This window comes from Galeopterus variegatus, unplaced genomic scaffold, assembly GCF_000696425.1.
Source record: "Galeopterus variegatus unplaced genomic scaffold, G_variegatus-3.0.2 Scaffold1226, whole genome shotgun sequence".
Lineage (NCBI taxonomy): Eukaryota > Metazoa > Chordata > Mammalia > Dermoptera > Cynocephalidae > Galeopterus > Galeopterus variegatus.
In genome coordinates this window covers 107,326-123,169 of record NW_007727337.1, presented here as the reverse complement: position 1 = coordinate 123,169, position 15,844 = coordinate 107,326, and the positions used below count along the sequence as shown (strand labels likewise).

General features: G+C 41.8%; 1 protein-coding gene across 1 annotated transcript in view; it reads left to right on the top strand.

Moving 5' to 3' along the window:
- CHAF1B (chromatin assembly factor 1, subunit B (p60)) overlaps positions 1-15,428 on the top strand; it is a 22,612-nt gene extending 7,184 nt beyond the window's left edge. Inside the window, exons 5-13 of the mRNA XM_008575715.1 lie at positions 861-957; positions 2,462-2,546; positions 3,697-3,790; positions 7,960-8,029; positions 8,124-8,215; positions 11,071-11,218; positions 12,022-12,453; positions 14,206-14,300; positions 14,867-15,428. Of these exons, the coding sequence (XP_008573937.1) occupies positions 861-957; positions 2,462-2,546; positions 3,697-3,790; positions 7,960-8,029; positions 8,124-8,215; positions 11,071-11,218; positions 12,022-12,453; positions 14,206-14,300; positions 14,867-14,958 (1,205 nt within the window). The 3' untranslated portion in view covers positions 14,959-15,428. The remainder of the gene's footprint in view (positions 1-860; positions 958-2,461; positions 2,547-3,696; positions 3,791-7,959; positions 8,030-8,123; positions 8,216-11,070; positions 11,219-12,021; positions 12,454-14,205; positions 14,301-14,866) is intronic.
- The last annotated feature ends 416 nt before the right edge of the window (positions 15,429-15,844 follow it).

The window sequence follows — 15,844 nt, the reverse complement described above, 5'->3', positions numbered from 1 at the left end:
GTGGAAGGCAGGGAAGGTGGGGAGTGGAGAGTAGACCACTCTTCAGAGGCGAAGGTTTTATTTTTTTGCTTTTTAAAGAATGGCCAAGGTTTCAAAACTCTCTCTTCCTTTTATGCAGGCAATCTCTGTGTGCTGCTAGTTTTATCTTCTAAAAATTTTCCCCTTTTCCATCCCTATTAAAGTCGCTCTGGTTCAGGCTCTCCTCCTCTCTTGCTTGGTCTACTAGATCACCTATCTAGTAATCCTTTTGTCATCTTTTCTGAACCTCAGCTTTATCCTTAAAAATGCAGATCATTTGCCAATGTGGTGTTTCTCTTTGCCCCACCTTGACACCCGGAGCCTGTTCCCAATATGAGGTGTCTGTTCTGTGCCTCCTTTCTGCCTGCCTTGCCGTTCCCGGCCCGCCACCTTGCCCATTAGCAGCTCTCAGTTACTCATCACTGCTCCACATGCGCTGAGCTCTGCTGTCTTTTCACCCCATGGATCTCCTTAGAATACGCTTCTGTTCCCCTTCCATTCCCTCAGCTCCTTCATCCTGCCTAACCTGGAGAGCAGAACTCAGATCTTCTCTCTGACACTCATGCCATCTTCGCTAGCTTTCTCTCCTCCTCTAATCATTTTGTGTTATACTTGCCTGTTGATAGTCTGTCTCTCTTATTAATCTGTGAGCTTCTTGAGGGTGGCAGCTGTATGGGGTCATCTTTGTGTCCCCGGAGCTTGACACAGGGTTTGGTATATACAGTCTCTCCATTCCGGCTGTTCAGTGATGGGTTGGTATAAAGGCAATAGTATTTAAGTCTCAGTTTATACCGTTTATGCTTGAGTAGGTTTTGGTAATGCTGTTGTGTGCTTTTTTGTAGGACAAAAGATTTCAATTTTTAATGAACATAAAAGTTACGTACAAGGAGTAACCTGGGATCCTTTGGGTCAATATGTTGCTACTCTGAGCTGTGACAGGTACCTTAGTATTTGGCAAATTGTCTTTGTTTTACTTGGAATGTTCTGCAGAGGAATTTTTATCATAAATCATAATCTAGCTGTGATTCTTTTGCTCTTGTTTTCATACTCTTATTCTTAGAACAAAATAAGAAATTAGAAAATAATTGGGGCAAGTGCCTTACACAAAGTTAATACTTAGTAAATCTTTTTTTTTGGTACTGGCTGGTATAGGGATCCAAACCTTTGACCTTGGTGTTACAACAGCACTCTCTAACCAACTGAGCTAACCAGCCAGCCCCTAAGTAAATTTTTATTGAATGGGTGAATAAATGTAGAAAGAACTTCCTAACAACAAATAAACTTTGAATTACATTTGGTTTCATGGGAGACTTAAAGAAAAAGTCTCTTATAGGGCCGGCCCGGTGGCGCACTGCTACAGTGCGCTGCTTGGGAGCGCGGCGGCACTCCCGCCGAGGGTTCGGATCCCACATACAGACCGGCTGCTCACTGGCTGAGCGAGGTAGGTGCGGGCGCAACACCGAGGGTTGCGATCCCATTGCCGGTCCCGGTCCGGTACGGGCGCGACACTGAGGGTTGCAATCCGTTGCCGGTCACAAAAAAAGACAAAAAGGAAAAAAAAAAAAAAAAGAAAAAGTCTCTTATAAATATGACTTAAACAGGAAGAGAGAGTGAGAAGGTTAGACTATTGTATTTTTTGATTATAGTTTACTGATACAGTGATTTTAATGACTCCCTTTAAATTGATATAAAAATGTTTTTATTTTTTCTGAAAGGAGGTCTTGTTGCTGTGTTTATGGGTATAATTTCACTTGATTGTGGTTTTGGAACAAAGAGTTAAAAAAAATTGGAAATGCCAGTATATTATTTAACAATCAGAATAGTTCTTTTGAATATTTATCTAACTACTTTTAATTAAAACAAATTGAATTTAAGATGGCCCTGAAATGAAAGTAATATGGAAGAGTCCGTGTTTATTTTTCATAGAACCTCCTGTTGTATTTTAAATGCCATTTATTTTCTGATATATATGTTTTATTCAGTCAGTCAGGAATAAAACAATCCAATTAGCTTGTGGGAGCGATATGACTTATCAACAACCAAATTTACCTACTGCTATTCTCTTACTTTTGTAAATCCCTGAGAGTGAGACTGTTCAACACAAAATAAACTTCACTGAAGTCATACAACTTGCCACTGGGCCAGATGTCCAAGACCTGAAAAATAAGGCTGGGCCTAAAGTGTATCTTATTTGAGAAATTGAAACATTCAATGAAAAATTTTTTTAAAATAGAATTATGATTTATTTACCCACTGCAGTATTCTTAAGGTTGTAAATGTTTGCTTCTGTCATGATTACTCAATGAAATCTGAAAATCTTTGGTAAGTGGTTTTGCAGGCTGAAAATTGTTTAGGTGCTCTTTAGTTTTGGTAATAAATTGTTTTTGTGCAAACATAATTCATTTACTAGAAGTGGTAAATCAGACTTTTGTTCTTTCTTCAGGGTACTGCGGGTGTACAGCACACAGAAGAAACGTGTGGCTTTTAATGTTTCAAAGATGCTGTCTGGAATTGGGGCTGAAGGAGAGGTATCAAATATTTTGACATTCCTTTTCAGCAGTGTGTGGAGACTTAGGAAGTCACGAGCTTCTCCTGTACCTTGCAGCTACATCACTGGCCTCAGGGAACTAGACTACAATAAGGCTTCCTCTTGGACAGACAAGGCTCAGTTAGTGTGGTGGGCTGGTCTCTATGGAAATGGGGACATCTGGGGGCCAGGGGAAAGCCGGTGATAGAGGATTGTGGTTTCCAACTCTGGCTACACTGTGGAATCACCTGGAAACGTTAAAAATAGGGGTGCTTTGGTCCCACCTCCAGTGGTGTGATTTACTTGGCTTGAGATAGGCAGGGCCTCTGTGATCCTCAGGTGCAGCAAGAGTCGATCACTACTGATCCGGGAAGATCCCTGCGCTAGGCAACAGAAGGCAGGTGGGTCAAGAGTTCGATCTGTCTGGTGGCAGGTAGTACACCATCTTGGCAGGTAGATAGAGAATCTGGTAGCAGACATCAGAGACGCAGCCAAAGGGCTGGTATTTAGGAATAAGGAGGATTCTGATCTTTGAAAGAATTGGGAAATGAAAATAGGACCTTAGTCCTAGAGAAATCAAGACTGCTGAGTCAGGCTGACTGCACTGAGAGGTCACATCCAGAAAGTAAGGTTCTTGATTTACCTTGTTTCTCGGGTTCTTGAGAATTAAATGCTTAATTTCTTTTAAATGTCGATAAATGGTACCAAAAACTGTCTCACACAGGTGTTCAAGAAATGTTGTTTGAAAAGATGATACGATTACCAGTTCAATAACCCACTATTTTCTTTTTAAAAACTGTTCATTCAGTTGGAAATTCTAAATATAAATACACAAGTAAAAAGCAAAGGTCTCCTGGTCATCTTCCTGCTGTCTCCCCAGTTTCACCCTCCAGACCAACCACTGTGGACAGTGTGGTGTGTATTCTTACAGAGTGTTTTAAAATAATTGTAGGACCACACAAACACACACACATATAGACACATACACACATATAGCTTTACTTAGCAAAAATAGGTGACAAGTTCTCATAAATGATTACTCCTGCAGTCTTGCATGATTATTTGATTTGTAATGTTTCAGTTCAAGAACTGGTAAGCCTTTATTGTGAGTGTAAAGATTTGCAATAATGTTTAAACTTTGTACACCACAGGCAAGAAGTTACCGCATGTTCCATGATGACAGCATGAAGTCATTCTTTCGTAGACTCAGTTTTACTCCCGATGGGTCTTTGCTCCTCACGCCAGGTGTGTCTGACAGCTTTTGATATCAGGGTGTGGTGGCAGGTAGGGATGTCTGTGCTCCCATTTTTTGATGCTTCTTTTCAGCTCAGTGAATTCTGATCAGAGCCGTGGTTGCCAGCTTGTCTGCACTTTGGAACCTCCGGGAGAGCTTTTAAAAAATACCTGTGTCCCACCTCCAGAGGTTGTGGTTTCATTGGTCTGGGGGGTTGGCCTGGTTTTTAGAATTATAGGAAGATTTCCCAGTGATTCTAATGTTCAGACAAGTTTGGGAGTCACGACACTAGAGTGTAGGTATTTTCTCTTAGATAAATATAACTTTAAAAAATACACTGTTTAAGCTCTTTAATGAATGCTTTTTCACTTGATATGTATATAGAAGTCATAGTTCTAAAACCAAAGATAAAGTGCCTTTATGTTTTTATTCTCCTCAGTAATGAAGCAGCCTGTTGTGACAAGATTAGACACAAGGACACGTTTGGTTGGGCTAACTTGCGGGAGTGGCAGTGGTCAAATCTGAAAAGTCAGCACAAGGGCAAGGGCAAGACAGGTTCATTGTCTCCTGGTAGGCAAGAGATTAAGCCCAGCAAGATCAAGCAAGGCAGTGGCATCGCCTGAGTGTTCTGAGAAGAATGTCTGCAAATCTCCGTGGCTGGAGGACCATCCTGTGCATAAAGGCATAGCTCAGGGTTGGACCAAACGAAAGGGCACAGGTCAGATTTGCCACTAAGAGTCCCAACCAAGCTGGGGAGGGGAGGGCCCGGGAATGATGTGATTCACACATGCATATGTGTAGGTTAGGCTTTAAAGAACGTTGGGACCATGTGGGGAGTGACACTTTGGCTTAGGGAGTCTCAGGACCAAGAACAAGGAGTTGCTTAAGTTATTTACTAAAAGTTGTTTAATAAACCCAGCAACAAATCCTGTATTAAATGGTAACTCTAAAAATGTTTTCAGTTAAAATCAGGTACCAGATGGGTGTCTGCTATCACCATTATTGTTGTTCGTGGTATTAATAAATGCAGGTAAACAGAAAAATGAAATTAACAAAGATTGGAAAAGAAGAGATAAAAAACTTTTTCTGCCTGTGAAAGGACTGTATTTTTAGAAAATCCAAGAGACTTAGAAATATTATCAGAATAACAAAAAAGAATTTGATAACGTGGCTGTATTGTGAGATATATAAAAATCACTATCTTCTCTACTACCAGTAAGTACTTAGAACTGGGAAGAGGAAAAATATTCCATTCATAGTAGTGCAAAACCCGTAAAATACATGGAAGTAAATTTAATAAGGAAGGCACAGGACCTTTATGAAGAAGACTAGAAGGTCTTATTGAAGGTTATAAAACAAGTTCTAAACAAATGGAAGGATATATCATGTTCTAAAAATTAACATACCAATTTAATTTCCAAGTGGAATCCCATTAGAGGTTTTTTATTATTTTTTTTAATTAGATGAAATCACAGCTCTGTTTAATAGAATAAATGCTGAAGAATATAGCCAAGGAAGGAAGAAACAAAAGGATAATACTTGAGAGGGCATTTGCCTCAGCAGATGTGAGAAGACACTGTAACACTACTGTTACCAGGTCAACATGGTGTCATTATAGGACCAAACAAATAGATGAGTGCACGAGAAGAGAGAATCCAGAAATAGATTTCAGATATAAGGTAATTTAATATATGACCTTAGGTGCTATTTCAGTGGGAAGAATATATTATTGAATGAATGGTGCTGGGGTAGACAGCTATATGAAAGAAGGTAAAACTGGACCCCTAACATATATAAAAAGTAAATTCCAGGTGAACTCATTGCTTACATATGAAAGGTTGAAAATATAAAACTCTTGCAAGGAAATCTAGGAGGACGTTCTAGGAATGGGGAAGACCTACCTGAGACTAGAAACTCGGAAGCTCTTAAAGAAATGATAGACCTATTTAACTATATATGTGAATGTAGAACTTTTGTATGGCAAAAGATACAGTAAGCAAAATCAGTAGACAAGTGATGGAACTGGAAAATAATATTTGCAGTACAGGAAAGAGAGGGCTAACATAAATCATATACAGTGATTCCTTCCAAATTGTTGCTTTTTTATTATTTTGTTCTTGCCAAAGGAAGAAAAGAAAAACCCAGAAGAAAAGATACACAAACATAGAAGAGCAAGTCTGCATGTTAAATAGGCATAGGAAAAAGTTCTGAAACCCAATCATAGGAAAATATAAATTAAAGTGACATAATAAGTAGATATCTTTATTCCTTTCAGACTGGAAAAGAAATAGTACCTATTGCTGATGGGCTTGCAGAATGTGGGTATTGCTGGTGGGAATTTGATTGTTGCAGCCTTTGTTGGAAAGCAGTCTGGTACCAGTTAGATGCATGTACCGCCTAATTCATCCCATGTCTGAGACCCAATTTCTTAAGAAATGAAAGCATAGTATGTGTGACTATATGTTCAAGGATGTTTATTGCAAGCGTTGTTTGTAGTGGTAAAAAACCAAAAACAAAGCAATACTCATTAACAGGATGTGTGAACAAATTATAGTATTTTCATATCAGTAAATATTATGCAGCTACTAAAAAGGAATGCATTAGTGCTATGCAAGTTAACTTTCACAAGTAATTGACTGAAACAAGCAAAACAAGGAAAAGTGTAAATAGTACCCTATTTTGACCATCATATGGGTATATATGTGCTTGAGCTGTAACTGGTTTTACTGATTATGTGAGCATGGAGGAAATGTAGAAATGATGTAATGTTTTGTTAAAATGGATTACTCGTGGGGCCGACCCTGTGTCTCACTCGGGAGAGTGTGGCGCTGGGAGCGCCGAGGCCACAGGTTTGGATCCTATATAGGGATGGCTGGTGCGCTGACTGGCTGAGCGCAGTGCGGGTGACACCAAGCCAAAGGTTACGATCCCCTTACTGGTCACAAAAAAAAAAAAAAAAAATGGATTACTCGTGGATGGAGGGGTGGGATGAGATGGGGAGAGGGTAGCTATGCAGAAAAGTGGTAGTAAAAAAAGAAGGTTTTTGATGTTGTCTACTCCTCTTGCCAGTAGATATGAAATGGTCACATGTAAAATTCTGTAGGTGTATGTATGTACCGAGGAATGTGAACCTAAAACAGGGAGGAGTTTCTAAGAGCACCTGTGTATGACAGTCATTCTCTGACAGGGTCATCCTAGGGTGAGTGCAGAAGAGCTCTCCAATGTGGACTGTTCCCCAGAGCAAAGTCAGGTTTTGCAGGAGGCTGGAGATTTCAGCAGAGCATCTCCTGGCAGCCTCATGGCTAGATCAGGCAGATGGGAAAGGCTCAGAGTCTCAGCCTTTGGGTGGGAACAGAGGTCAGAATCCAGGGAGTAGATTCAGGGGTTGTAGGTAGAGCCTGGACAGTTGGATCTAGTCACAGTGCTCTACCAACAGGAATTGCGTGGTGTATTAGTCCATTTTTGTTGCTTATAACAAAGTATACTGAACTGGGTGATTTATAAGAAAATGAAATTTATTGCTTACAGTTTCTGAGGCTGAGAAGTCCAAAGTCCATCTGGTGGTGGTGACAGTGACCCAGGGGTCTCACACTGCAAGATAGTGGAAGCAGAGAGAGAGCAGAGAGAGCAAAAGGCAGACTCTCCTCTTCTTTTAAAGCCCTCAGAACTATGCTCCCGACCACCATTTTTAATCCATTCACTAATGCGTGGTCCTACAACCCAATCACCTCTTCAAGGCCCCACCTTTCAGTTACCATAATTGGATTTCCCCCCTCAACAGTCATAGTGGGGACTAGAAGTTTCTAATACATAAAACTTGGGGGACACCATTCAAGCTTCAGGGAGTTTTGGGGGGACACAATTCAATCCACTACACCTGCCTTCTCAGAGGTGCTCATAGCAAGGGCTCCCTGCTTTATGTTCTTCCTACCCAAGACTGAACTGGTTCCCAGGGGGCTGAGCCCTCAGGCAGAGATGACAGGTAGTAAAACTGGAGTAAAGGGTGAGACCACACAGTGACGGAATGTTTGTATTTGTCCTCATTCACAAAAACATTGTCCAGAAAATACAACTTTAGGAGAAAATATTTTACAAACCAGAATTGAAGGCTCTTGAGTTTTTGCTGGCGAAGTTTGATAAAACACTGACTTTCTTTCCTCTCCCTTCTCCTGCTCCCCAGCTGGATGTGTGGAATCTGGTGAAAATGTAATGAATACAACTTATGTTTTCTCCAGGAAAAATCTTAAAAGGTATGCAGTGAGGAAATATTTGGAATGTTTACCCTTTCTTTTTTGCTTCTGTGAGTAACAGTGCCTTTTTCTAAAACTATGATTAAACTTGTAGGCCCATTGCTCATCTTCCATGTCCTGGAAAAGCGACGCTTGCTGTTCGCTGCTGTCCAGTCTACTTTGAATTGAGGCCAGTGGTGGAAACAGGTACCCTCAGAACCACATGGTTGTGTTATGCTTCCTCTCTGAGGCAGGTCACCAGGGTAGGGTTGTGATTTGGAGGTGGGTTTCGTTCAGTTTAGTTACTCTTAAAAGGTGGTGCAAAGACTGATTTTATCAAAATATATGTCAAGTTTTTTTCAATCGTCCAAAATATACTTTCTTGCTTAAAGCAACTTTAAAGGAATATAAGTACTACTTTTGTTTTCTTACTGGTTGAATGTCATACGTTATTGATTTTCTGTACAGTAAAATTATATATGAATTGGATTTTTGTTATCTTTTTCCCCCCCTTTGGCTGCTTTTAAGATTTTTCTCTTTATCAGTGGCTCTAAGAAATCTGATTATGATTTATCCTGGTATAATTTTCTTCATGTTTCTTGTGCTTGAGGTTCATTGAACTTCTTTTTTTTTTTTTTTTTTAAAAGATGACCGGTAAGGGGATCTCAACCCTTGGCTTGGTGTTGTCAGCACCACGCTCAGCCAGTGAGCAAACTGGCCATCCCTATATAGGATCCGAACCCGTGGCCTTGGTGTTATCAGCACTGCACTCTACCAAGTGAGCCACGGGCCGGCCTTCATTGAACTTCTTTTTTTTTTTTTTTTAAAAGATGACCGGTAAGGGGATCTCAACCCTTGGCTTGGTGTTGTCAGCACCACGCTCAGCCAGTGAGCAAACTGGCCATCCCTATATAGGATCCGAACCCGTGGCCTTGGTGTTATCAGCACTGCACTCTACCAAGTGAGCCACGGGCCGGCCTTCATTGAACTTCTTAGATCAATGGGTTTATAATTTTTATCAGATTTGGGAAATTTTGTCCATTACTCTCTCAAATATTTTTTCTGTCATCTCCCTCTCTCTCTTAATTAGGGACTCCAGTTACACATGTATTAGGCCGTTTGGAGTTATCCCATGGCTTATTGATACTCTGTTTACTTTCGTAGGTTTTCTGTTTTGGAAGTTTCTATAGCTATGTTTTGAGTCCACTAATCTTTTCTTCTGTGTGATCCGCCCTTGGCCCCATTCAGTGTATTTTTAATCTGTGACACTGTAGTTTTCATCTCTAGTTGTTCAATTTGGGTCTTTTAAAAAATATTCCATGTTTCTACCTAACACACTCTGTCTTTCCTCTTGCTTCTTGAACATATAGAATACAGTTATAATAACTTTTTTAATATTCTTGCATACAAAAGGTTGGTTTTGATTAATTTTTTTTCTCCTCATTGTGGGTCATATTTTCTTGCTTCTTTGTATGCCTGGTAATTTTTTTTTTTTTTCCTTTTTGTCTTTTTTCGTGTCCGGCAATGGATCGCAACCCTCAGTGTCGCGTCCGCACCTCGCTCAGCCAGTGAGCGGGAACCGGTCCGCATGTGGGATCCGAATCCTCGGCGGGAGCGCCGCCGCGCTCCCAAGCGGCACACTGTAGCAGTGCGCCACCGGGCTGGCCCTGCCTGGTAATTTTTGATTAGATGCCAGACATTGTGAATTTTACCTTAGTGGATGCTTGATATATTTTAATTCTTGTAAATATTCTTGAGATTTACTCTGAGATGCAGTTAAGTTACTTAGAAACATTTTGATTGTTTTAGGTCTTGCTTTTAAGCTCTGTTGGGGGGATCACAGCAACATTTAATCTAGGACTAATTTTCCCCATTCCTGAGGCAAAGCCTTGTGAATGCTCTAATTGATGCCCTGCGAGGTGTGAGGTTTTCCACTCTGACTAGGGTGGAGCATGTACTGTTTCTGGCCTTGTGTGAGCTTCAGTGATTATTCTTTCTTTCTGGTAGTTCTTGCTTCAGTCCTTATGTGCATGTACTCAGTTGATGACTCAGGGTGGGGGGACCCTGAAGATCTCTGGAGCTCTCTCTCTGCAGCTCTCCTGTTTCTGGTCCTCTGCCCTGTGATCTCCAGCTACCTTGCTCTTCCTGGACTCCCAGCTTTGTCTTCTCAACTCAGGGAGTATGCTAGTTCTGCCTGGGTTCTCTCTACCACATGCATAGGAAATGTTCTGGGCAGCAGCTGAGGCAGTTGTAGGACTTAGCACATTTGCTTCCTATCTCTCAGGGATCACTGTCCATTGTCACCTGCTGGCCAGTGTCTTCAAAACTGTCATTTCATATATTTTACCTGGTATTTTAGTTTTTTTCAGGTGGGAGGGTGAATCCACTCCCTGTTATTCCCTGGCTGGAAACAGAAGCTGTTTTTAACTTTTTAATCCTTTATTTGAATGTATATAATTAACTCGACAGAGCATAAAAACATCACTTGATAAACTGTTTCTAAGTGACCCTTATTTTTCCTTGTCACAGCGTGACCTCTCAGATTGACTTGCCTTATCCACCTGTCTTCTTTCCTTTTCTCTTCTGTTTTGGACTCAGTGTTCATGACATGCTGTTTTCTCTGGTTCTTGCATGGTTCTCTTTTATCCATCTACTCATATATAAAATAATATAAAGAACTGAATTCTTTTTTTTGTCTTTTTTCGTGACCGGTAACGGGATCGCAACCCTCGGTGTCGCACCCGTACCGCGACCGGCAACGGGATCGCAACCCTTGGTGTCGCGCCCACACCGCGCTCAACCAGTGAGCGGACCAGTCTCTATATATGGGATCCAAACCCTCGGTGGGAGGGCCGCCGTGCTCCCAAGTGCCGCACTCTACCGAGTGCGCCACCGGGCCGGCCCAGAACTGAGTTCTTTTGTAAATCATATAGAAAACTGGTTTTTAGTAAAATTATATCATTTATGTCTTCCAGGAAGAGGGCTTTGGTGGGGGAATTAGTTATTTGTTTCCTTTGGGAACCTTGTTTTTTTGTTTTACTTTGTCCCCAAATCATCACAAGAGCCACGCCTGGAGCTGGTGAGTCTGCCCTACCGCCTGGTGTTTGCCGTGGCTTCAGAGGACTCTGTGCTTCTATATGACACACAGCAGCCTTTCCCTTTCGGTTACGTGTCTAATATACACTACCACACCTTGAGTGATATTTCATGGTGAGTAGCTGGTAATGAGGGGGAGAGGATGAATGAAGGAGACAGAGAGTGTGTTACCGTGGGATAGACCGTTGGTTTAGGGAGCATTTCATCACTAACGATGGCTTTTTTTGCCCTATTCGTCAACTCTTTTAAAGAAATCAGCATTAAAAGGAAAATTATTTCTAGTTTGCCACAACACTTGCTTTCTATTTTAACACCAGTGAGTTTTGATGCTGTTAAGATTGCCCTGTGGGATTAATCAAACTCTGATAAACTGAGGGGAGGCCCATCAACTCCCTGGTTGATTGGGGAGTGGTCAGGCCCTCCAGAAGGAATCTCTGCTGCCCAGAACAGGGAGAGGTGCCCTGGAGTCTGTCCTGATGGTGTCACTTGGCAATCTGCCTTCTGCTGGAGGTCCTCAGCCACCATTTAGTCCCCTAATTCGGCCTCTACTGGCTCCTTGGCCCAACTTGAGCTCCAGCCAAGGCTGAGCACTGACCGTCCATTTCTTGCTCCTTAAAACTTTTTTCTCTTCTTTTAATTTTCTTTTTATCTTGGGGGGAAGAAAGGTCATCTCACCTTTATTCAGATGAAGGGTGATGATAGCGCAGATGTGTTGAGGCAGCTTAGAAGACCAATCTAGGGCTGGGAGGGCGGCGCATGAGTCAGGAGCCCACACACCTTTTCTAGTCATGCTCTTTCCTGACTTCTGATTGCGATCTTGCTTCAATTTTCATTTCCTAACTAGTAGTGAGAGTGTGAAGTGTGGCCCGTAGACTTTAGTCAAGTCTTTAACTTTTCTCCCTGTTTTTCAAACAAAGGTCCAACGATGGGGCCTTCCTGGCCATTTCATCCACAGATGGCTATTGTTCATTTGTGACATTTGAGAAAGATGAACTTGGAATTCCTTTGAAAGAGAAGCCGGTTTTGAGCATGAGAACTCCTGAGACAGCAAAGAAAACCAAGAGTCAGACGCACCAAGGGTCTTCGCCAGGACCTAGACCAGTAGAGGGAACCCCCACCAGCAGAATCCAAGACCCCACCAGTCCCTGCACAACCCCCACTCAGGCCAGACAGTCTCCAGCCCCAGCAGCAATCAAGGACACTCCCTCAATCACTCCTGGTGTCAAAAACTCCTTGCCAGGGCCGACAGAGGAGAAGACCCTGCAACCCAGTAGTCAAAACACAAAAGCCCACCCATCCCGCAGGGTCACTCTAAACACGTTGCAAGCCTGGAGCAAGACAACGCCCCGGTAAGAACTTCTGATGGAACAAGAAATTGTCATTGTAGATTGAAAAACAACATACAAGCTGAACCCTCCCCAACCAGGTGAAATTCCATACAAATCCTTCATGCTGCTGCCAGAGAGAGATTGCTTAACAGCAAACCCGCTTTCTCACTTACAGGCCTCTGTTGGTTCTTCCATTTCTGGCCTGTTGGATAAAGCCTGGGCTCCTGTGTGCACACATGGACTGTGCTTTGGTTGCAGCCTGTCATCCCCTTGCTCTCTTAAGTCCCTCGTGCCTCAGTCGGTAGCCCTGCCCTGAAGGTCATGTTCTGGAGCACACTCTGACCTCTGTGCCTTACCTTCCATGGGGAAGTCCTGGACTCTGCTCCGCTTGGTGACACTAGAGTCCTCCTGAAAGACCATTAGAATGGGTCTCTGTTCTCATGCTTCATAGCCCTTCTGCCCTTTCCTCTGTCACTACACATCACATTTTGTAGCAGGAGTTTTTTTTATGCTTCTGTTTCCCTGTTGGATCATGAGCCCTTCAAGGGCAGGAAGTTTGTTCCTATCTCTTACCTATGCTTTTTTGCCCAAGACAGTAACAAGCACTTCCTGATACATTTGACACTGCCAGCAGATTGGCTTGTGAGAAACAGGGTGTCCTGGCCTGATGAGAGATAGTCTCCAGGGTGATACTGTGGTTGTTTCTTCCCTGGCCCATGAGTCTGGCGGGCATACATGCCTGAGTCCATGCTCCTGCTACAGTTGGAGCTGTTCAGCACAGGCTGCTGTTGCCAGGCAGCATCAGCCTTCAGTGCTCTTTCCTTGCTTTGCAACCCTGATACCCTTATCCCCTCTGACTCTGTCCATCCTTCTCCACCAATCCCTTTACTTCCTAACCTTCCAGATAAACTGAGTTGGGAGGTGGGTTGGAGAGAGGGATGCAAAGGGCAGAGGTGGGGGTGACAGGTTGCAGAAGTGCTCTCTGCCTCTCCCAGGCTCTCCTGTGTCATGTAACTTCACTGGCAAATTCATGATACAGTTTAGGTGTAATGTTCAGCTCTTTTTAAATCTCTGATTTCTTTCTGCAGACCAACAATGTATCTTTAAATTTTTCTATTTGTTTTTAGGTGGGAGAAGATATTCTTTGAAATATTTTTGGTATTAAATTGTTTTTCCCCTCTTGCTTGATTTCTTATAAACTATTTACCAAGCTTCTTGCATTTGTAATATTTTTTTAAAAAGTAATAGTTGTTGAAAATAAGACTCTGGATTTTAAAAAAGAGTTATCTGTGTTTTGGCACTTTCCGGATTTCTTATAAACTATTTACCAAGCTTCTTGCATTTGTAATATTTTTTTAAAAAGTAATAGATGTTGAAAATAAGACTCTGGATTTTAAAAAAGAGTTATCTGTGTTTTGGCACTTTCCATATGTAGAAACCGTGTTTGATAGCCTTATGTATACGACATCCAGAATGGTGTTCAGTAGACCATTGGTAATTAACAAAACACGTGTTTTGAAACTTTCAGATGATTGGTTATGGTTTAAGTGGACCATTATAAATGTGATGGTTTAACTTAGTACATAAAAGTTAATCCTTAGGTATTAAATAAGTGGGCCCATCATTATATGGTATTTAATGTCTTGCATGATGTGATCAGCTGAAACATTTAAGTATTTCCTTTGGTAGTTTTGAAACTTGGTGTCATACATAAAAAATCCCTGTTACACTAATGAGCCACCTACCCCTTTACTTCTTTTTTTTTTAATCAAGGAGAATAAACTTAATACCCTTAAAGACAGATACTTCACCAAATTCTGTACCACCCAGCATAATTCCCAACCCTTCCACAGAAGAAATTCAGTCAGGTAAGTGATATTGTTAATGGTTTAATATAATTAACGATAGAGTATCTTCTCTTTTGTTCTTTTGGATATTAACATCACCTGATTTTAAGTTAGTTCTAAGAAGGCAAGAGTGCATCTTATTGCAGCCATTGTTTAAACTCACTGGCTGCTTATTTATGTCTCAGCAGGGAGACCACCTTGCCAGTAAAAGCAATCACTGTGAGCTAGATAGTGGACTCAGTAGCAGGTGGAATAGATCCACTTTCTCAGCCTGGTGACACTGATGTTTGGGGCTGGATCGTTCTTTGTTGTGGGGGCTGCCCTCTGTATCGGATGTTCAGCAGCATCCCTGGGTTTCACCTCTTGCCCCACGACATTCTAAAATGTCACTAGACACTGCCTGCTTTCCCTTGAGAGGCAAATAACCCCTGGTTGAGAAGCAGTGGTATATAGTTCCTTTCCTGTGTCAATATAGGATCTTGCCAGGCAGTTCATTTCTTGTCTTGGCTCTACATTTTGCAAATGTCAGCTCTTAACTTACAGAAGTCTTCAATTACTTGCCAACCTTATGTTTGTTAATGTTTCAGAGATGTCTGGAGACCCTCAGGGCAGTCCTCCAGAGCTGAAACAGCCCAGACTTGGTGAAAACAATGGAAGCGCCCAAAGTCTAGACCTTTGATGGGACCTTGACGTCTGCTTGAAGGCTTGCCAGGTCTGGGAGCCCCCATGCGCAGCGGGGAGCTGAGGCCGAAGACAGATGCCCGAGGCCAGTGGCATCCTACAGAGCAGAACAGACGTTGTAAATTGATTTCTGTAGCCGAAGATACACATGTACTAACTTTTCTCCAGAAATATGTATACTCTTGTATTCAGTATCCATCTTAACTTGGGGATATGAACATTTTAATAGACTAAATCTTTTCGATGAGTTTCTGAAACTGGCGCAGTTCAACCTTATCTAGTGTGAAAATCAGTAAATCCTCCTTCGAACTACTCACGAAAGTACAGACACTTTATGGGTGGACTCTGTTGAAAGTTAGGATTAGAAAGAGGAAAAAGTAATTTGAGAAGGTTTATTCTGTTGAATTTTAGAGTGTTTGAAGTGATTGTTAGATTTAGCTTTTAATTAATTGATCAGTTAAACTGGAAGTTTATGTTTGTTTTTTCATTTTGAAGGTCCTAATGCTCATTCTGCAAAGTCAGTGAACTACAGTGAAGTAGAACACGGGGGCTGGAGGTGGGAATCTCCCGTGATCTCACCACCAGAAGTAACCCTTGCTAATGCTGTAGCATGTTTCCTTCCTAGCATTTTTATGGATTTTTTTTTTTTTGAGAGAGAGTTGAGATTTTAATTCAGATACAATTTGGTATCCAAATAGGTTAACTCTTTAGATTGGTTTTTCAAAGCAAAAAATGTATCTTCGGTTCACAATATTTGCCTGTACTTTTGCTCTTTCAGGGCCCTGGGATGATCATGTGATCATTTTCTACTAGGAGTAAATATGAGAGTTGTGGGCTAGATGCATGAAGTGATAGCTGTCCCTGAAGGAGGCAGTCACACACAC